This window comes from Symsagittifera roscoffensis, chromosome 5 (genome assembly GCF_963678635.1).
Source record: "Symsagittifera roscoffensis chromosome 5, txSymRosc1.1, whole genome shotgun sequence".
Classification (NCBI taxonomy): Eukaryota; Metazoa; Xenacoelomorpha; order Acoela; family Convolutidae; genus Symsagittifera; species Symsagittifera roscoffensis.
In genome coordinates this window covers 40050195-40072562 of record NC_087066.1, presented here as the reverse complement: position 1 = coordinate 40072562, position 22368 = coordinate 40050195, and the positions used below count along the sequence as shown (strand labels likewise).

Genomic DNA, 22368 nt, shown 5'->3' with positions numbered 1-22368 from the left:
ATCAATTACTGACAAATTTATATCAATGTGGGCCTCTTATGTAGCCCAACACAATTCCACTGGAATATAGTTTAGTTTCCAACAATGTGTTCAAAACGTTTTGAAATTGTTTTCAAATAAAAAATGGTATTTCTTTCAGTAATGTCAAATAAAAATAAACTATTTTTACAATCTTTTAGAGATTAAAACCTTTTAAATTTTATTTGACTAAATAAGAGACTCACTTTGGTATAAATTTGACAGTAATTGATTCGGTAGTTTTGGCGTAATCTTGGTTGACTAAAAAGCCGAAAAAGATCGGTTTTGGGTCCGAATTTCGCAAAACAAATTTCCATAAATTAATTTTGCTGGAAGTTTAAGTAAGTTCTATCATCATTTTTTATCGTCAAGTCATAAAACATTTTTTACCTATAACTCAACATAATTTCACAAAAACTCGTTTTAAATTTTCAGTCTAATGTGTTTTATTCAGATTATTCAGTGCTGTATTCGTGTTTCAAGTTTGCCTTTTTCGAGTACACCTTATCTCGGATTCTTGGTTCTTTGTATCAAATAATTTTTCGCACAATTCATCGGATAAATCTTGAGACATCAAGAAAATATGCATTTATAATAAATATAGCCGGTTCATGTGCAAGTACCATTAAAAACAATTGTATTCTTCAAGACAAATGGCTTTTTCAATCTTTTTACTCGATTTGCGTACTTTTTTAAGTGTGTACGGAGACGGTAGAGGGGCAAAACTAAGCTTCAAAAAAGCGATAACTTCAGTCGAATACAGTTATCTTTGCAAATTATTGATAAAACGCAAACATTTCTTTTCCAAAAAGTTGAAAAACTTTTGAAACAGGTATTTCTCGACAAATTATAAGAATTTGTATATATCGTTGAAAAACAATTGAAGGGACTTTAATATGTAATTGATTTTGCGAGCCAGATCATTATCTTGTCGTATATTGTTGAAAAGAAATCGCACAAATCTATTATTTGAAAGCATCACTTCGAGCCTGCTTTGAAAACCAACTTCAGTAATCTCAACACAAAACAAATCGCGAGAGAACACTTGATTGAAAACTTTCTTCGAAAACTGGTCTAGAAAAAAAATAATTAACCAACAAAATAACTAAAACAAAATAATGGCGCAACAAACACGAAATATAAAAACGTCTGAAATATGAAAAAATGAACCAAACACCTTGTTTCAGAACAGCAAATCTTATTAAAATAAGAATATCAAGTTGATGCGCAAACAACACACACTGATCCAACTGTAAAACTTGGACTAAAAAATTTTAAAAAAGGTGGAAAAAATTATAAATTCGAAAATCATTTTAAAATTTTTTAAAATAAATATCCTGTTCTTTTTCGTAATAATAACAATACAACTAAAGTATTAACCATATATGCGTGTTCAAAAAAAATCATTGTAAGTGTTTCTATCAAAGAGGTATTTTGAAGCTTGAACATCGATTTATGCAAAAAAATTAGAGAATAGCGGTAAAAGTACCATGAACGCTGCTCTATAAACAACACTCGGGTCAAGCAAGTGATATTCAACTTCTGAAGTTTGAGACTCAAATAGAGAAATAACTCTGAGGCAAAGCAGCACTTCAATCAAAAACACCAGCATCACAAACAAACATAACCAACAGACAGTTGGAAGGGTAAAAAGAAATTAGAGGTCGATCACGTTTTTTGTGACCTTTACACCCTTGCTGTTCAATAGATGAGTTTGCCTTCCTTTTAGGAAATTAAATGAATTGAACCTGAAAGGAAATCAGAAGTCAAACAGCGGAAAGTAAACTTGAGGCTGAACAACCTTTAAGAGACTTTAAAACGAAAAAAAAATCATCAGGGTCTATCAAAGAGTCTGAACTACGTTCATCGACTCTTAAAAACGCAGCAACAAAAATACCCGCCAACAGGATTTGAAGAGCTTCAACCAAATGAGTCAATTGCTTTGGCCTTATGACCTACGTTTTTTGGCACTACGTTTTTAGAAAAAACAAAGTCAAAATGTTGGCTATGTAGTGACTTTTGAGCTTTTCAATCACTCAGCAAAAATATTCATTTCAATTGAATTATTTGATACTACGTTTAATAAAAAAAACAACTTAAAATGAGCTATTGTTTCATTGGTCATAGGCCAATTTTAGAAAACAAAATGGACATTACCAACAATTTAGCACTCACTATGTGTAATAAACTTACGACGTGCACATGTGGTGCACTTGGTTCTTAGCTATGGCTTCGATGTTTATCTCTGCAGTCGTTCTCTGGGCGATGCCATGCACGAGGAACAGCACATGGTCCACTGGAGGTACTTGGTCAGTCACTGAGGCATTCTCGCAGTAGCCCCTCGCAACACTCCCGTCTGACTGCTGGGCTGAACAGTTAGCTTTTTAAAAACCATCATTGAGACTAGGATCATTGCCAAATCAGGCGTACTCGGTACTTCTGGATCAAGTGTGCGGTAGAAACCAAGAAATTTGAATTTATTTAAGAAACCTAGCCAGCAGACAGAAAATTAAACAGTCAATGAGCGCAAGTGAAAAGAAAAAAACATATTGAAACTTTTGAACTTCAAAGAAAAAAAATGGCCTTAAAGCTCGTTGAAATTTTTAGAGAATTTTATGATTCACACTTTTTTAATAAAATTAACCTAATTTGAGAAAACTGGATCAATCGATAAAATTTTCATAATGCTGGGAAATTCAATAATTAAATTCCATTTTCGAAGTTAGAAGTCAATCACGTTTTTCGTGACTTTTGCTGTTGGATAGTGGAGTTTTCCTTGCTTCTACAGTAGTGGACAAAATTAAGCGCAAATTGAAGATGTTACTCTCTAAAATGCCTGTTGTCAATATCCATTTTGGACAATATTTTCTTCGAAATTCGGTAAGACTTTTACATAGACTTAGAGCAAGTGATCCGAGCTATCCTCCATTAGACTATCAATATTTGGTTTCAAAGACTTACTAATGTACTCCAGGTCTGAAAGCGCCAGTTTTCTTCATCTGCACTAAGTTTTTTACTTCGCGTGAACAAATAAGAAGCTTCCGAATTTAGTAAATTTTTAACACTGATTGTTGTACACTTTCTCGCTGAGAATGTTTTACGTCGCATGAACAAATTTTTCAATCCACTTATCTGAGAAAGAATTCACTACGATGCAAAAATTAAGGCAGATAAGGAAAACTGGCATTTTCAGAACCGGATTACATTGGTATGTCTTTAAAACCAAATATTAATAGTCTAATAGAGGGTAGCTCTCCTCAAAAATAAACATAAGAAATCATCTCGACCTATAAAAGAGTCTGAGCTACGTTCATCGATTCTTAAGAAACTAGCAAATGCTCTTATTAAACAAAATATTAACCCGAAAAAAGTATAATTCCTCTTTGATAAAATACATTCGTCAGCAAAAGGACCAACATACACGTTTATTAAGTCCTTGACGAACATCCCCTCTAGCACACAACTTAGACCTTTATGCAAATTTGGATTTTTCAAAAAAAGCGAGGCGTTGCCTGTCCGCCTTTAAGCAGCAAGCACAGATCGCGATGGTCTTCCAATAACTCGGAATTGGCAAAATTTCGATAGAGATTATGAAACTTAAGACACTTGGCCACCAACTTCAATTAAGAGGGCAGCAAATTTTTTTTGTCTCGAAAGAGCAAAACTTTCTGACAATAAACTTCCAGTACACCAATTTTCGCAATAGATTTAATCATCAGTGTTTGAAGTACCAGCTAAAATTGTGAGTGATTTGAGACTCCCAGCATCATTTGTTCAAAAAAGAAAATTGCATTACACGAGCCACTCCACCAATTTATAAAAAAAAGTTGCTCACACATCCTTACATATTACTTGTTAATGTTTCCGAAATTTTCTGACTAGGAAGCTTGCACCCTCACTCTCAAGTAAAATTTGAAAAAATAAACAAACTGATAATCATTTGTCTATCTAAGCTTTACTCGAAAGCTAAGATCAACGGTAAAATAGTGTTGTTTTTTCTGCGTGGTGTGATGACAGTATCTGAACAAAAAAACTAAAATTTAGGCATACTGGACAATCATAGTATAAAAGGCAAACTGGACACCATTTTTTGTAGAAAAAGTGGCTGGAAAACGTCATAAAAAATTTTTCAAACTTTTTTTGCAGAAAGTTTGGATTCAGTAAAGGGAGCTGAAAAAACTCCTAAAATTTCAAGTAAAATTAGAATTTCACGGCTGAAATTAAGAAAGAAGCTAATGTAAGCCTGCTCGATAGCTTTATTCGCTCGAAATCAGACAAAATCTCCAAAACTTTAGGCCAGCTTTTCTCGACACCGAGAAAATTTTTAAATGCCGTTCGAATCACGACTGCAAAGGCTTTAACATGATATATCACTTACCCTATTCTGATGAATATTTGTGTTATCCGATTTTGCGTGCAAAACAAAAAAAGAAAAAACTAAAACACACCCGAATACAAAGTTCCTTCCAATTTTCAATACACCAGAATACAAAACTTTACCACTTTTTCAATGTCTGAACAACAAAATTTGCAAAAATATCATCAATTCAAGCCATAGAAAAAATCTATTAAATGTGACAAAAAATTCAAAAAATTAATTCCAAATTTTAGAAGTAATTTTTGTGAAAGCGAACTGATGGTTGATACGAGTTTAATGAATGAAATTGAACCCAGGTTATATTCGACGTTATGATTCAGTACTGAAAGCAATTCGAACTTGTTCAAATCAAAGTGAGCCAGACTATAAAATTGACAATTGTGAGAGGAGAGGGAGGAATGATCAAACTGGAGGGGGGAGTGTCCAAATGAGATACCGGTTAATGTTGTCAAATATATTCTGCGAGTTCAGTTTTGCCCCGATCCCATGCACTACAAAAGTCACGTGCTTAACCTCACCAGCCACGTGACTTGTGCTGGCTGCTTGGAGGTAACCACGCGACACTAAACGCACAATTCTGATATTGTAGTCATTCCACAGAGGCGAAGTTGCACTTCTCATACGCACGCAAAAATATGACCGATAACGCTACTGGGAAAATCTGAATTAGTAAAACTTTGAGTCTACCTAATTTCTTAAGTGACACACGCCAATAATGAGTCTTCATAATTGCTAAGTGACTCAAGCCAATTTAGACGCATTAGCAGTAACAGTCAATTTGAAAAAAGAAATTTACCAACTAACATGCCTCAATTCATTAGAGCGGGCGCATTTAAACTAATATACGAATAAGTTCATTAAAAACATCCGACCCTGCCCAGTTTCGAACCCTCTTATTTTGTTTTGGTCTCCTTCCCTACCTCTACGCTACAGATCCATGATACCTTGAAGCTAAAGAGCTATTTGTAAAACAATAGTCTGTGCTAATATCCTTAGCATTGGCTGTACTTAATAGCTGGTTATGGATCAAAATGAACACTTTCAAAATTAACACCTTTTGTCGCAACAATGTTTGCGTCGCAATAATATTTGAGACTTAGGTTGGAAAAAAGAGTTCATACTATAACACAAGCTTTGCTTGCGTAAAAATGGTTCGGTGACCATTCGTAGCAAACTACAATTGGTAGCAAGGATAGCCTCAGTTTGTTTTTCTTTTTGGTGTCGTTTTTGTTGCGTGGTGTGATTAGAGAAATATAAAAACGCGTAAAAAGTTAGTGAATTAGGCAAAATTGACAACATTTGCCTCCAAACAATGAATAGCAAACAAAAAATGAAAAAAGAACAAAAGTGTTAAAATTTTTCTTATCTTTTACTCAATAATTTTGAAAATGAGAAGAAAAATAGAGAAATAGTTTTAAGGAAACCCTCATTGCAAAGGAATTGCTAAACGAAACTGCCAGAACAAATTTTTTGTAAAATCAAGTTTTCGTAGTCTAAAGGCCTTATTAAAAGTTAACTTTTCATGTAACAAACGTTCCTCGATTGCTTTACTGGCTCGAAATTTAACTTAAACTCAGCTCTTTTTCCTTACCCTCCCTCCATCTGCATAGTTTTACAAGTAAAATTACAGATCACATTGTCCAATTGATATGAAAATTGACCTGTGGCATAATTAGGTTTTGACTAACATATTTGATCTTCATAAATAACCTTGTACAACTACTCGCTACACCATAAAAAATGCTCATGTGAGGTGGGGGCAAAAAAAGAGCCTAGAACTCAAAACTTAAAACTAATTTTTCTCGACAATGGGGCATCTTTTTGAAAATTTCATGTCGTTCGAGTCACGACTGAAAAAGCTTTAATAGGACATATTACTCGACCCGTTCCAAGGATTATTTGTGGTATCTGATTTTTCTTGAAAAAAACTACAAGACCTCTGAATACAAAGTTGCTACCCATTTTCTATGGTCGAAACAACAAAACACTGAAAAGTTGCGATCGCATGCTCCTAAAAATTAAATGTTCTTTCACAAGTTTCCAACCCCTTAACAGAATTAAATTAATGTGTTGTTTAAAAATCGTTCATATGGCAACTTGCATGTAATCAATGTTGTGATAAGTTTTATTGCAGTTTTAATTTCAGAATTATTAAATTCGGGACTGTAAAAGAGCCAAACTAAAATCCACTTTCGAAACCAAAAGTAGTTATAAATTTTTCGCGTTATTTCTACTTTGTAATTAAAGAGCGCAATATATCTTCCTTCGGCACATTGAATGAATTGAAAGAAATCAAAAGTCAAACAGCGAAAAAACTCATTTCTAGGGGAACAACTTGTAGGCATATTCCCTTGATAAAAAAAAACAAAACGGACATTGAAAAGGTCAAAATCAATAAAAGGGCAAGTTCGGTTGAATTTTGGTTTAAACTTTTAGTTTAAATGTCATTACCCTCGCCAAACTAATTTACAGCTGAGGTGGGGGTAGAGGATGCTGAGATTGGATAAATGCAACTTACTTTTGCTGATTCCGAGGAGGTCCACTCCGATACTGCGACTCATTTTGGACATCATGTTCTGCTTGAATGCATGTATGGTCACTGGGCTGTACCACTCCACGAAACAATCTTCCAGTTGCACCTTCGCCAAGGCTGAAACACTAACGCGTCAACACCATGTCCTTGCGTCAAAGCGAAGTATACAGTGTGGATTTAAAATATCTAGAAAAAAAGAATAAAACTTGAAAATTGGAATGCGTTGATCTCAAAATAAGTTGGAATTTCACACACAACGCGATCATGAAAACTTTTTCACTAAATTGGGCTAGATGTAACATGATGCACTTTGAGCACACTCAATTAAAGTTAGCATCTTACAAAGTCTATAAAAAATTTAATCAAAATGACAGTTAAAAATGCCATAAACATAAATAAAACACAAACATGCCATGTCAAGCTAGCCAACAATGGCATGAAAAAAAGTTTAAGAAAAATACATATATCTACAATTCGTTCAAACGTTCCTCTCAATTTGTCATGAACAAATTTCATTTTGAGAATGACATGCCAAGTAAGACACATATCAGGGAGACACACGCATAACAACACAGACACACGCACTTACATATACACACACTTACATATACACATATCAGGGAGACACACGCATAACAACACAGACACACGCACTTACATATACACACACGCATAAATTGAACCTTTTTTTGCCCATCAAACGACTCAGTATGAAGCGACAAAGCAGGTATTAAAAAAACCGAACCCTTTTAAACCGAATAAATCAGAAAAAACACAAAACTAAAACACAAAACAGATTTGAAGTTCGTAAAATTATAATCCAAAATATTTTAAAAAATCCGAGAACTACGTGCATTGCCGTGGGAATTTGGCAAACGAGATGCCAAAAAAAACTCATTGGTATTGCTGACAAGGTCAACCAGAAAAAAAGAGCCAGTACTTTTTGCGTTTTTTAATCAAACAAATCGGGTTGAAAATAGGGTTCAATTTTAGAAAGAAATTGGGATCCGAATACCGCAAAGCGAACAGCACTAAATTCTTTCTTTTCCGTTTTGATTCCTTCCGTAGTTTCTACTTAATCTCTAATCCTTTTTTTGATTAACCGACTGATGAATTACCGGTCAATGCATGAACCTCCTTTTGATCTAAATAGATCAAAAATTGACCGCAATGTCTGTCACTTTTGATCAGATTGATTAAGTAGAAAAGGCATAAAAATTGTCTAAATATGCGTCCGCATAACAAGCAAAAAAATTTGAGCCATTTTTTTCACACGCTTTGGATTACCAGACTGATTAATTATCGGATTCTTTACAAACCTCAATTTGATCGATGTTGAGCAAAACTTGATCCAGTTCTACCAAAAACTTTAGTATTTAAGATTATTACGTCACGCGAAACAACAAATTTCACGCAAAACCTGTCTCCTTCAAGCGACATATTCAAAGTTGACAAACCTTGTTCAAACCAATATAACATACGCCGAAACCATTTAAGCCACAGAAACATTAAATGGACTTAAATAACAAATTACCTGCATTTTTTCAGATATTAGTCATTGCAAACGAAAACGGCGAGCCTTCCAGAAAGTCCGTGTTGAATTGAAAATTAAGCCAAGAAAAAAGCCGACAAAACGATATTCCGACAATTCAGGTTTTAAATATAAATGGGTCCGGTCGAGATCCGAATCCTAGACCTTAGTCTTTCACGGACTTATATTCCAATAAACCAATTAAGAAGTGCTTTTAAAATATTGAAGTACCATAATCAAGCAAGGTCAACTTCCAACAGATTTGTCAAAAAAAATTTACGGGGAAAAACTTGTTACCGATTACAAGTACAATTGTTTTCGCAATATACTGAGTGAAAACTATGGCTCTAATCTCACAAAACACATCGCACCATATTGATTCTATTTCATTGGATTCCTTGTTCAGATAATCTTTAATCGCGTACGCACTTTTGATGACTCGGCTGCTAAACTATCAGATGCTTAACGAAAAAAAAAGAAAACTTTATTGATTTCTCCAGGATAAAAAAAACGGAATACACTCAATAGAGGAGGACTGGATCAATACAATTGGGTACTTTTAAAACTTAAAGCAATATTAGCAACACATCAGTTTTGCCCATAGTGAGTGATATTCTAGCTTCCATGAACAGTGATTTCAAAAGCTGAAGCATTTCAGAAGTTGAAACAGAAATTTTTTTTATGTACTTGCATGATTATATTGATCATCAGGGAAAAAGACCAACAAAAACAGTGACAGATGATGCAAAAAGACTGAAAGACAATCTAAATTTGAATCAGAACAATTTTATCAAAGGACAATACGAAGGACACGATAATAAGCTTGATAAAATTCTACAACTTCAAAAATAGACAACATAATAAACTAAAACTTTCTTCCTAATCTAAGCACTCGGTTTCAATACGGCACCAGAATGTTATATAAACACGAAGTAAAATAAACATTTTCTCACGAAAGAAAGCCTTACTTTCATAGAAAACCTTACTGTTATAGAAATCATTATTTTCATAAAACTATTTTAAAGCATTTAAACTCATTTTAAGGTAAATTACTTTTACAAGATCCTTTTAATTGATTTGAGCTTGACAGGTAGACGCTGTAATTGAGACGTCGAGAAGTCATTTTTTTGTTTTTATTCCTCAAAAATTATGTCAACACTAGCGGGCGAACTGATACTCACTTGAGATTTCCCTCAGTTTGAGCAGGGAAAAAGATGTTATAAAATTCGGATATTGAATTAGATAGGATATATATATAGATAGAATAAAGTAACGAATAAATGATTATCGAATCCAGAATTGAATGTATAGTTTTAATGTATAATGTTTTATGACTAGATTTCACACTTAAGGCTTTCGCGAATGACCGCTTCCGAATCTCAAGTGACAAACGATTTAGCTGGTGAGATTTGTCCTTGAATCAATTTACTGCACTAAGTAAATAATTAAGATATAGTTAGATAAGACAATACATAAGTAAATAGAATATAATGAGGTACCGAAGGTCGCCTCATGACACTTCCCCCTCTAGAAAATTTATCTTAGTATAAATTTTGAATCAGGCAGGATAATGAGAGAGAAAATAAGCACCGTAATGGGTAAGTGATAACCTAATCAATAGGCTAGTATGGCGGAGTTTACAAAGTTTTAAAGTTTATCATGCTCTTCGGTTCTTGTTTTCTTAAACGGAGTAGTCTGCTCCTTAGTCCTAGGAAACGGCACTTTCCGAACAATTGGGGTGAATGGCGTAGTAATTTGGTCGGCGAGTGGCGTAGTAACTTGATCAGTGTTGTGTCGTTGTGACGAAGGCTCCGCAGAGTCAGATTCAGTTACACTCTTAACTGAATGGCGAAGAGGATCTCCATAAAACCTCGTTGGTTTCTTAGACCGATTAGATGATCTAAACTCGCTCGAAGATTGAGAGGTAGGATTGTCAACCTCCATATGGCCAGTATTTGCTGAATCCTCTGTCGCATTCTGAGGGACCTTGTCTGAAGTCTGTGGCAGATCCTGGGGTGGTGCTACCGCCCCTGTAGTAGATGTCAAGGCGGGGTGAGTTGGAGGATCGACAATCGGAGTAGTTGAAGTAGCGATCACAGGAGCCAATCCTTGAGGCGTTGAAACCGGTGCCTCCACTAATTCGAGCTGGGGGCCAGTGATCAATGAGTCCTCGCTCGATGACTCTACTGTCAAGTCAATCACCTTGCCCTTCGAAGGTTCATTTGACTGCCTTGTAGCTGAAGTAGTAGCTGGTTGAGATTGAGGCCGAGGAGCAATTCGTCGTTGCAAGCGTTCTCCCACTGTGCCAGGCGTAGGTGTTTTTGAGAAACTTTTAGGCCTCGAAGAGGACGACACGTTCATTCTCTGTGAATGCGAGAGTGCTGGAGCTGACGTATCGCGAGCGTTGTCGTAGAAGCGTAGGGTTCCCTTTGTGATCCCTGTCTTGAGCGAGTTTGCGAGGTCGCTATTACGAGCTGCCAATTCACGGAGAAGATCTTGTCCTTGTTGTGGGGGCACATTCCGCTTCCACTGCTTCCAGGTATTAGCTGCCTTTGCAAGGTTCTCCAAGGCTTTATACGGTTGACTATCCGCGATACGCTCACCCACGCCAAAGAGTGGCTTGAACTTAAAGGGGATTTCTGGGCTGTGTGACGATCCTCTGGGTACAACTTTAGCCCTATCGCGGCTGTAATCCTGGCTTGACCGTTGCTCCGGAGTTAGGAGGTTCCTTTCAAGTCCTTGCGCAAATAGAGTACACTCCGGGCATTTTTCGCAGACGTTGACAATTTGGCGGTTAAGAAATGGCCACCAAATATACTCCGAGGCGTCCATTATGGCCGCTTGGCCTGGGTGCGAGCGATGAAGTCGGATCAGGATAGCACTTCGTAACTGCTCGGGTATGGCTAGTTTGTTGTCTATCAGTACACAGTTGTTTACTACCGCCGCTTTTGCCAGAATTGGGCCATGTAGGTCCCCAGTTTGTTAAAGGATTGTACATCCTTATTAATGATTGCAGTCCTCATCGGTCCGAGGAACGGGTATTCCCCTGTCAGCTCTCCCAGCAGATCCACATCAAATAGTCCTGGCAATCCGACCACCTTCTTCTTGTCCTGAGTGACTAGCGGTTTGTGGTTGTTGATAGCATTAACCCCTATTCGAAGTACCTCTCCTCTTCTGGCCCGTCTTGTCAGCCGCTGCCTCCGGCACTTATCGAGGAAATGAGTGAGGGCCTTTTGCGTAATCTGTCCTCGAGTGACCACGAAACGTTCTCGAGAATGTCTCTGTCTGGCAATGTTTCGGGAACGTATTTGATCAATACGGCTCGGGCGATCCATAGGGCGAACTGTAGATATCTTGGGTCTTATTTGACTGGAGGTGCGAAAATTAGGGGAACTTGTAGAAAAGTTTTCGAGAAAAATTGAGGAGATTTGTTTGTTCGGTCGTAGTATTTGCAAAGTCAACAGTATTAGTAGAGTTATTTAGAGTAGAGTTAAGAGTAGTATTTTGAGCGAGATTATTTGAAGTATCCATATCGTAACTGATTTCTAAGTTGTAAGGTCGGAGACAATGAGTTTGAGCCAAAACTTTTGGTTTAGCGTATCTCATTTGCATACTGTGCTGTGATTGGTCGAGAGTACCAGAGCATGAAACGTCGACCTCTCGCGACGATGTTAAATACTCACGTTTTTGCATACGAGCATATGATTGGCTGGTTGACTGAGAGCATGAACTGACGCCCTCTAGTGGCGAGAAGTAACGACGATTAATTAGCATATCCTTTTGGGATTGGTTGACAGATTGAGTACTGTTCGCGACGCCCTCTTGAGGCGACGAACTGAATTGTTTGCAACAGTATGATTGGTCAGATGAATCGAACGTTGATTGGTCTGTTGTATGAGTTAAGAGGTAGCTAATGTTGCCTCCAATTTCACCAAGCGATCTGATTGGTCGGAACTCGTTATACTTTGAAATTTGCCCCACCGGCACTATTTGAGGTTTAGACTGAGTACTAATCAAATTTAAAGCATTATGAAAAGCTTGAATAGATTTAATGACAAATAATTCGTCATGCGACGATGGCAACGGTACTTCAAAAGTCGGGTATCTAGACAAATAATCGACGATGCCTAGAGAGGAACCGGGTATATGTTCGATTTGATAATCGAACGGAATGAGGCGGTCCGCCCAGCGAGAGAGTCGTGACTGATAAGATTTTTTACCATACGTTTCATTGAGGGCGGAAATGATGGCCTTATGATCGGTTAGAATAACAAATCGTGTACCAAGTAAATATGTACGGAAATGTTCGCACGACCATACAATAGCCAGAAGCTCTAACTCATTGGTACTATACTTGATTTCCGCGGAGTTTAGGAACCTAGAGGCAAACGCAATCGGGGCCCAAACATTTGACTCTACTTCTTGTTCCAAACAGGCCCCCAGCCCGCTATGACTGGCATCACATTTAACACGCGAAGCTTTCGAAGCATCGTAGTGAAACAAATTAGGGATGTTTGCAATGAGGTTTAAGATCCTTTGAAACGCAATAGTTTGCTCTTCCCCCCACAGAAAGGATTTCTTATTCTCCGCTTTTAGCGAAGCTCTAAATGCGACTGTGTATTTGTGCAAATCCGGGATGAAACGTTGAAGATGATTGAGTGTACCCATGAACGATCTTAACTGTTTAAGAGTTTTGGGTGGCAACAGGGATTTGATTGCCTCTATTTTGGAGAATTTCGGAGCGTAACCGTTTTCATCGATTTCGTACCCTAACCAGACTAGTTTATTAACTGAAAACTCACATTTACTAAGTTTCAACGCCCATCCTTCTTCATCCAATCGACTCATGACTCTTTCGACTAGTACATTATGATCTTCAACTCTTCCTTTAGTGACAACCAGTATATCATCGAGGTAACATATGACACCCTCCAATCCGTGTAACGTACAGTCCATCGCTTTCTGAAATTCCGTAGGCATGCCCGTCAGTCCGTAGAGACCAGTCTTGAATCGATATGTGCCTGTTGCCTCTCCGCACAAAATACTAAAGTTACAATGACTACTGGTTAGTTCCGATAAAGGTAAATGACTGAAAGCGTATTTAAGGTCAAGGGAATTAAACCACACCTCCCCAGGTGTGTCTTTAGTTATAATTTGAGCCGCCGAGTCAATCAATTCATGCATATTAGGCATTTGATATTTGTTTTGCCAGATTTGGGCATTCATAGGTTTAGCATTCAGTGCGAGTTTTATAGACCCGTCTTTCTTTGCCGTTAGGACTATGGGTGCAATGAAATGATCCGTTGTACACTTTTCTAACTTTTCAATGTGCTTGTCTTTAATTAACTTTTTGATCTCAGCCGTGACCCGATCTTGCAAATGTATAGGAACTTTTCGGCCTTTAACTTGTCTGGGCACCAACGGGTCTTTAAAATTTGTGAACACTTTATGGTTTTTAGACCTCCCCAGTCTGCTGAATACATTAGGGTACCTTTTGACAAAGTGGTTCCTCCAGAATTTTGAGGTCGGGTCCGATTCCTCATCTTCCTCGGCGTAGCTAACTTCTGCCGGTCTGCGTTGCACCGTTTCAATTCCTAACTTCTCATGAAGGTTCAAACCAAGTAAATTTCGAGTACGATTTTCGGAAACCAAGAAACACGCGTTATCGATTTTCCATCCCTTCGATGTAATAGGGATTTCCAGAGAACCAAACAGTTTAATTGGTTTCTTGTTATAATCGACATAAGTAACGTCTAAAGGATGTCTCGCGATGTCCTTAAATTTAATGTTGGGAATCCGCTTCATGAGTATATCCGCCGTTTTCTTGTTTAAAAAGGATACGGGACTTCCAGTGTCCACCGTGGAATAGAAAAAAGAGTTACCGGACCGTAACTGAATGCTGAGGCTCCTTGGTTGTCCTCCCGCTGTCTTTAGAAGCTCCACATTGTTAATCTGCACAACATCTATTGCCATGACCCCATATTCCGGCTCGCTGTCACCATTTACGTCAATTAGATTACACTCTTGATCTGTAGACATCTCTTCATTTTGTATCATGTTAACGCGTCGTTTCGTAGTGTTACACACCTTAGCAAAATGACCCTTCTTTTTGCAGGCATTACAAGTAGCTTCTCTAGCCGGGCATGACCGGCGATGTTCCAAAGAAAACGGGTTGCCACAAAAATAACATGGTTTATTTTGATTTTGTCGTTGGTTAGGACGAGATACACCACCTCCCCGGCTGCTATTTCCTTGATTCTTAAATTGTTGTACTGACGAAGTTGGTTCCTGTTTGACTCGAATAGAGTTTGTAGAATTAAAAGTAGCGTTGTTATGTGGGAGCAATTTCTGAAATTGTTCTGATGTTTTAGCCCCTTTCTCGTTTTCCAAAGCCAGTTGTAGAGTATCATCAAGAGTAGCTTTTGCTCTGATTAGTTGCCTCTGAACTTCCACATCGCGAATGCGGCCAATGAACAAATCTTTCAATGTTGCTCTTTCCTGATCGATCGGCCAATTACATAACGCGGTTTGAGCGCTAAGTCGGGCGTAGAATGATGAGAAAGAATCATTATTCTGCATGAAAATTGTATTGTACAGCTTAATCCTTTCGAGTGTGTAATCACGCTCTGCCTTGAAGACATCCTCACAACACTTATGAAAATCTATGAACGAGCTAGTATTCAGTTCCAAATGAGGGTAAGAATCCAAAAATCGTTTTTTTCCCTCATTTCCCAGTGCGAAGAAAAGTCGCGATTTCAAACGCGCCTCTGCCTCATGGTAACACCAGTTATTTCCAATGCGAGGTCCTTTTCTTCTCCTCTTGACTGTACTCATCGACTCTTCTATTAGCTGCTGCAATTCGGAGGTTCCTATTGGCCGCATCTGCGGCATTTTCATCAGCACCCGGTGCTTCGGGCTTCGGGTAAGGTTCATCCACTAACTCTGCTGGGGCAACTAGTAACTCCCCCGGTGAGATGTTGTCTTTGAGACTCACCGCCAAAAAAAATTGTCCCACCCAAGTCTCCCAAATGAAAAGTGGGTTAACCGATGTTCTCGCCCAAAAGGGTGGTATTCCGAGTAGGTCAGTCCTGTCTTCATTCACAGGAACTGCTGGCTGCGCCATGAGATTTCCCTCAGTTTGAGCAGGGAAAAAGATGTTATAAAATTCGGATATTGAATTAGATAGGATATATATATAGATAGAATAAAGTAACGAATAAATGATTATCGAATCCAGAATTGAATGTATAGTTTTAATGTATAATGTTTTATGACTAGATTTCACACTTAAGGCTTTCGCGAATGACCGCTTCCGAATCTCAAGTGACAAACGATTTAGCTGGTGAGATTTGTCCTTGAATCAATTTACTGCACTAAGTAAATAATTAAGATATAGTTAGATAAGACAATACATAAGTAAATAGAATATAATGAGGTATCGAAGGTCGCCTCATGACATCACTAGCCGGCGAACAAACGTGACTCAAATTATACTTTAAAACTACATTAAACGCCTTGCAATTACAATGAAAATTGGAAAAAAGGACAAAAGATATCTGTGATATCGCAACTAAGCCTACGAAACAATCAGACAAACAATAGGCCGACAATTTTTTTGAAACGGAAAAACTCCAGTTTGAATGAATTGGTCCTGGCCAGATTCGTAGCTAGGGCCTTTGCATTGATATAAAGGATCTTGCATCGGCCCAACCTGAACATATGCAACAGACAGTTGGAAAAGAGTCAATAAACTCACTGGAAAAAAGTCAATACGCAAAAGAGAAGGAAAAATGTCAACCTTCGAAATTCAAAGAACAAAAGAAAAGAGCTCAAAATTCTAACTTATCATTTTACTTTTTTTTGATAAATATAACCCAATTTGAGAAAACTGGATCAATAAGCAAAATTTCGCTGGGAAACTATTTTAATTCAATTTTCGAAATTATAAGTATGGAACTTTTTTTGACGTTTTTCGTGACGTTAACACTTTCGCTGTTTGATAGTGGAGTTCGCCTTCCTCTTAACAAAAGAAATGAACTGAACTTAAAAAATCAAAAGTCAAACCGCAAAAAAATTAAATTTGAGCCTGAACAAATTTGAAGACTTTCCTGAAAAAAAAAAGGAAAACAAATTCATCACGGCTTATATAAGAGTCTGAACTACGTTTATCGATCGACTCTTAAAAATAGATCGTGAACTTAAAATTGCTTTCAAAACAAAAAAATTGAGTTTCAAAAATTACTTCTAGGCACTGAAACCGATAAAACGGAACCAAAAAAAATAGTAATGATTACAGAGAGGAAGCTGCACACAAACAGAAGGAAAAGGAAAAAAATGAGACTACGGGATCAAACACGTACCTACCGACCAAGAGTCAACTGCCTTAACTACTTACGCCTGACTTCTCTGCAAATACTTTCACACTAACTTTTTTCTTTGACATCAGGCAGCCAAGAAGGCGGTTCCATGTAGCTGATCTAGCTTGCTCCGGCTATTTAACTTTGCACAACACTTTGCAGTAAAAAGTGCGATTTTTGCTGGAAAAAATGAATTGATCTTATATACTCTCGCCAGCTCGTTAAAGAAAAAAAAACGTTAACTTTCAAGCCTTCTGAAAGACTTCATTCTGGAGGCATCCAAAAGTTTGCATCCAAAATAACTGTTTTGATGCTTTCATGAAAAATTTCAATGAGGTACCGCATGACTGACGAAGCATTACCAAAGTTGTAGAAAATAAAAAACCAAATATGACATTTCATACGGAGCAAGCAATTAGCTTCAAATGAGGCCGAAGACCTCAAAATACTTCCACGTACATTTTGGTTTCTCGCTCGGCTTGCGTGGTGGAATTTTGGTCACACTTCCATAGGGGTATAGCTGGGCCTGCTTTGCTTCCAACATTTCAGCCGATACCTCAGAGAGGGGCTGCCATGTCCTCAGGTTGAACCACGAACCTCGCAAGACCCTTACGGAATCTTCTGAAACACCGCCAAAATTACACCAGAATACCGTATATTACATCAAAATTACGTATTAATTGCATCACAACAGTGAAAAATATTTTACAATATTAATTTTCGGCTTGTTGGAATGGTTATCTTGTTTTCGGCTTTTTGGCATACAGTAAAACGATCTTCATCAATGCCATTCACCACCGTGCAAAAAAAAATCAATTATATGCGGTGAATAAACAAGAGGTTAAACGTATGATTATGAATGAAGATTAAACAAAAACAAAATTGGCCAATTATTTTTGGCGCTTCAAATCATAGAGGAAGCTGCGAGCCAAAAATATCCAAAAAATACCTAAGATTTTTATGGCACTTCAAAATGCCAAAATGAAACTAATCAAAAAAACCTAGCTCCACTAAGAGGAATAGTATCAATTATAAGACTTAGGGTCGATTTGGAGACACTACAATAAGTACCTGGCCAGTAGATGCTCTTGCACACTCTCTCTTTGACATACACTTCGTACAACTTCCCCCTCACAAACACCCTCTGCTCGCCTGCTGTGCCGTTCAAACAGGCCCTAGAGTAGAACACAAACGCGGTCAGATGATACCGAAAAAATATTAGCAAACAATTCTGAATGCGGCAAAATCAAAAATCAGAATTTCTTTAAGTTAATTGTATATAATTGTATTTCTTATTTCTATAGTAAAAAGAAGTATCAAAACTAGTTTTACAAAGATTTTTCATCAATCAATGAATGGTGAAAAATTCATATCATCTACGCAGGCTAGCTTCAAAACCTTAATCGCAGTTCAATAGTTCTAACCACATTCGGTTCGATGTGGATTAAGTGATCGCCTAGAGGATTGATCGAAGGGTGGAATCACATCCGTAGGTTTATATGCCAAGAATGATCTCAAACTTGGTTTATTCCGGGGGTAGTGGATGAGTGTGAGAGGATGTTATAGAATGAGCGCCTCTTTCACGTTTTTTCTTAATATCAATCTATAGAAGAAAGAAAATGGGATTCGGAGACAACAAAATATGCAAAACGAAATGGGTTTTACTCGGCTATTTTTGAAATACAATAAACTCAGGACACCGAAGCTTATTCATAAGTCTATAAAATTATATAATATACATTAAGATAAAAATATAATAATAACATATAACAAGGATAGCCGGTTATTGTGCAAGTAGCACAGCATGTTCCGACCATAGTCTTTAAAAAACTAAAAACTTTTTTTTTTGCAAATTAGTGAAATTCTTTCTGCGTGGGGTGATAATAAAGTCTCATGTAAAACTATAATTCAGGCATATTTGATATCCATAGTGAAATAAATAAATTAGACACATACATATTTTGAAAAAGTGAATAGAAAAACAAAAGATAGAAAAATTCAAAAAAAAAATTTCAAAGTTTTTTTGCAGAAGTTTTCTAACTTTTTAAAGTTTTTGGCGCCTGAAATAGAGCTACAAAACATCAGATCAAAAACTAATTTTAATTGCTTAAAGTTAAGTTTTTAGCGCTTAAATTTACCTAATTAGGCTGTTGTAAGCTTTAACCAATTAAAATAATACTGCTCGCTCGCATGATTTGCTCGAAATAAGACGAAATCAAAATTTCAAACCAAATTTCAAACCAAAATTTCAAACCGGAAATTTTTAATGTGGTTTGAATCACGAATATAATATGAAATATCACTCGACCCAGTCCGATGATTATTTGTGGTACCTGATTTTGTGTGGAAAACAAAAAAACTAAAACACACCCGAATACAAAGTTCCTCCACAGTTTCAATGGTCGGAAATAAAAATGATGAAATCATATATAAACGGAGGCGAAACGTAGAAAAAAAGTGGCCTAGGCACTTATGCAGGGGATGTTTTTAAAACAGTTCTACTCATTGAAACCAAAAACTCATATTTGAGAGGGGTAGTTTTCGAGAAAAGAAAAAAAATCTAAAATATGGGTAAAAAAATCCCCCAACTTTTTCGAAGGCCGTAGACAGGGGGTTCAAGTAAACAAAGACTCTAATTGAGCATGCAGACACACACGGGAGTAAGCGGTCTTTAAATTGATGCCCCCTTTTGAAAATCAAGAGAATTTTCTGAGAAAAACCTAAATTTTTGCAGAAGGTGAAAAAATTTTCCAACCCGAAAAAAAATAAAAATTCAACAAACCGATTGGAAAACAGACAATCAACTTGAAAAGTGCTAAAGGGACTTTTAAAGTTGTGTTTATCTTGAAACGGCCCAAAAGTAGGTCAATCAACCGATGAAAATTAGGCCGAAATAATTTGTGCCCAGGATTTTTTAGCGAAACAAAAAAGAAGATACGAAGTCAAGGTAAGTTAAAATACAAACTATCGGCATGAATCAAACACTAAAAACAAAATTAGAGAAAAATGCGAGCAGAAAAAAAAATAATTTCAAGATGTGACAACTGAGCCGACAACAGATAAGCAGACAAAAAATTGGCCAACAATTTTATTTGAAACAGAATATTTCCTGTTTGAAAAAAAAACAGGTCCTGGTCAGCTTCAAACCCAGGACCTTCGCGCTCCCAGGCATAATAGTTACCTCTACGCTAAATTGGTTGAGAACGCTAAGAAACCTGAATACATTATGAATCAAGGTAGAGACGAGTCTAGACGTCCAGATGAGTCCTCTGGACAAAGTTGTTAAATGGGAAAAAGTCTAGTACCCTATTGCAATACCCTTGCTTATCTTAGGGGTCAACATAAAATTATAATAACACTTGCGAGAACGCGACCACAAAGCAGCTCTATCAAGTGACATAAGAAAACGTAGAAATAAGCCTCGAATTTGCAAAAACTCGAGGCTTAGCAAAAACTCCAATCTAGCAAATTTGAGTCACACACACTAACCAATCAGCCACGGATGCCTAAAATCCCCAAAAATTAGCCACCAACAACGCAGCTACATATGCTAATAAATTGCCAATTCGATGCAGCAAAAGTAGCACCAAATACAAAAAGATACAATTTTGCATATAATAAATGGCACATTAAAAGCCACATTATGTATAAATTATGCGTTTCAAAAAATTGCGAGATATATTGAGTTAGAAAATTTCTGAAATCGAGATTTTATTATTGTTATGTCGTTTGAAACAAATAGCTTTCTTCGGTTCACTTGATGAATTTAAAATGCATCACATGAGTAAGCTTATAATTATTCGAACGTAAAAGCACATGTTATCAATAAGCTGTAAAGGTGCAACAAATTGCCAATTATTTTGTATTGCCAATTCGATGCAGCAAATATAGTTGCTTCAAGTCGCAACAATATTTGCGACTTAGCATGGAAAAAAAGAAAGTTCGTACTATAACACTTTGCTTCGCAAGTGTAATAATATGGCATAGGTCTATAAATTCGGCAAATTCCTCATGCGTGTACCTGTGTTGGTTCTCTAAAGCAAGTGAGTCTCCGCCCATGAAAGGGAGCCACTTGTTCTTGATCTTGCTGTCCTCGAAAAACCACCTCACCTCACTCGCCTCCAGGGGCTGGCTGGACCAACTGAAACAACCAAACGTGTCGTCTTCAAAATGGTAAATTATTTTAAAAATAATTAGCCTTTCTGCGACTCCCAGAGGATCTAGGAAATGATTTGCAGCCTGTCTAAGCATAGTCCGTTTCTCTTATTTGCCCACAATCCAGACTGAGTTCTTTTGTTGAGCGACGCTCTTTGTTAGCGACTCAAGGTCGTTTTTTGCTTTATATCCCAACTTGGTTTGATCGTATGAATTTTCTACTAAGCAACTAAGTAAAATTCAATATATTAAACGTATGCGAAGGGAAATAGAAATATTTTCAATGTATTATTTTTTCGCCTGATGATATAAAACTCACTCATAAAGCATACATAAAGCTTTTCTTTCTCCTCAACTTATTCTGTAAAAGTCTACCTTCCTGTGAGTATCTTATGACTGCATAAACGTGCTCACTAAATAATTCAAATTCAAATACGTAACTCATGTCAACTTCAATCAACCGATTTTGGTAAGAGATCTCAAACTTTTAATAACCCGTAACAATCAACAATTCTTAACTTTTCGAAGGACGACTGCTTGTAACGCACGAAAATTAGATAATTACAGTAGTCTTTAGATAAGTTAAAAATTTTCACCCGCTACGAATCGTCCTTTGTTAAAAATTATACTTCTTTCATTGCATTTAATCTCAAGGAACGAGGGTGAGGGTAGGGGCGATAGATTAAAAGTTAAGTTATTTGAAAGATCTACTGACTCGTATCCGATTTGTGGACTTGAAGGTACTGTGTTTCTGCCTGTGGCGGGGGCCACATTTGAGGAATGGGAGGGGGGCACTTCTGAGGAGTAGGCAGGGGGACAGAGAGGAGCTCCGTCTTCGCCAGTCGGAAGATCGAAGGAACCACTCATCGCGGCTGTCTGAAAAAAAGAAACAGATGCAAAACAACAAACATATCAGGGTTTCAAGCCCTGAGCATCTTTTTTTTGATTGTGTGATTGTAAAAAATGCCTGATACAGCCTTTATGATACATCTACATATTCGACTATTGTTGTTTTTATGTTGTCAGTAGCCCTATATGTCATGGAGCCTGAGGGTATGCAACTTCCATCACACACAAAAAAATTCCTGAAACATCTGCCACCAAAATTTTTCCAGGCCGGAGAATCAGATACCTTAAAACTGGGATTTGAAACACTGATAGAAAGAAATTCCTCTCTTCAAATTATGCCCAACTAAGTTCAATTTTTTGGACCCTTTTCTATGATCCAACCATTCAAATCTTTCACAAATCTAAAAAAATATATTTTAGTCGATTTCTTGAAGATTTTTCTACATCAGATAAATTTTAGTTAAAAAGTTAGACGCAACTGTCAATTGACAAAACATTTAAAAACTAAATCGAACGCACAGAGGCAAAGCGAAGCTTCACATCATTT

General features: G+C 37.0%; 1 protein-coding gene across 2 annotated transcripts in view; it reads right to left on the bottom strand.

Annotated features, from left to right (window-relative positions):
- The window catches only part of LOC134845453 (phospholipase DDHD1-like), a 332903-nt gene that overhangs the window by 34496 nt on the left and 276039 nt on the right, over nt 1-22368 (bottom strand). For both annotated transcript variants that reach the window (XM_063862341.1, XM_063862342.1), the window contains exons 2-7: nt 21688-21850; nt 20839-20958; nt 17889-17992; nt 17277-17438; nt 6915-7046; nt 2212-2386 (exon numbers count right to left, since the gene is read on the bottom strand). In XM_063862341.1, coding sequence (XP_063718411.1) covers nt 2212-2386; nt 6915-7046; nt 17277-17438; nt 17889-17992; nt 20839-20958; nt 21688-21839 — 845 coding nt within the window. In that variant the 5' untranslated portion in view covers nt 21840-21850. The remainder of the gene's footprint in view (nt 1-2211; nt 2387-6914; nt 7047-17276; nt 17439-17888; nt 17993-20838; nt 20959-21687; nt 21851-22368) is intronic.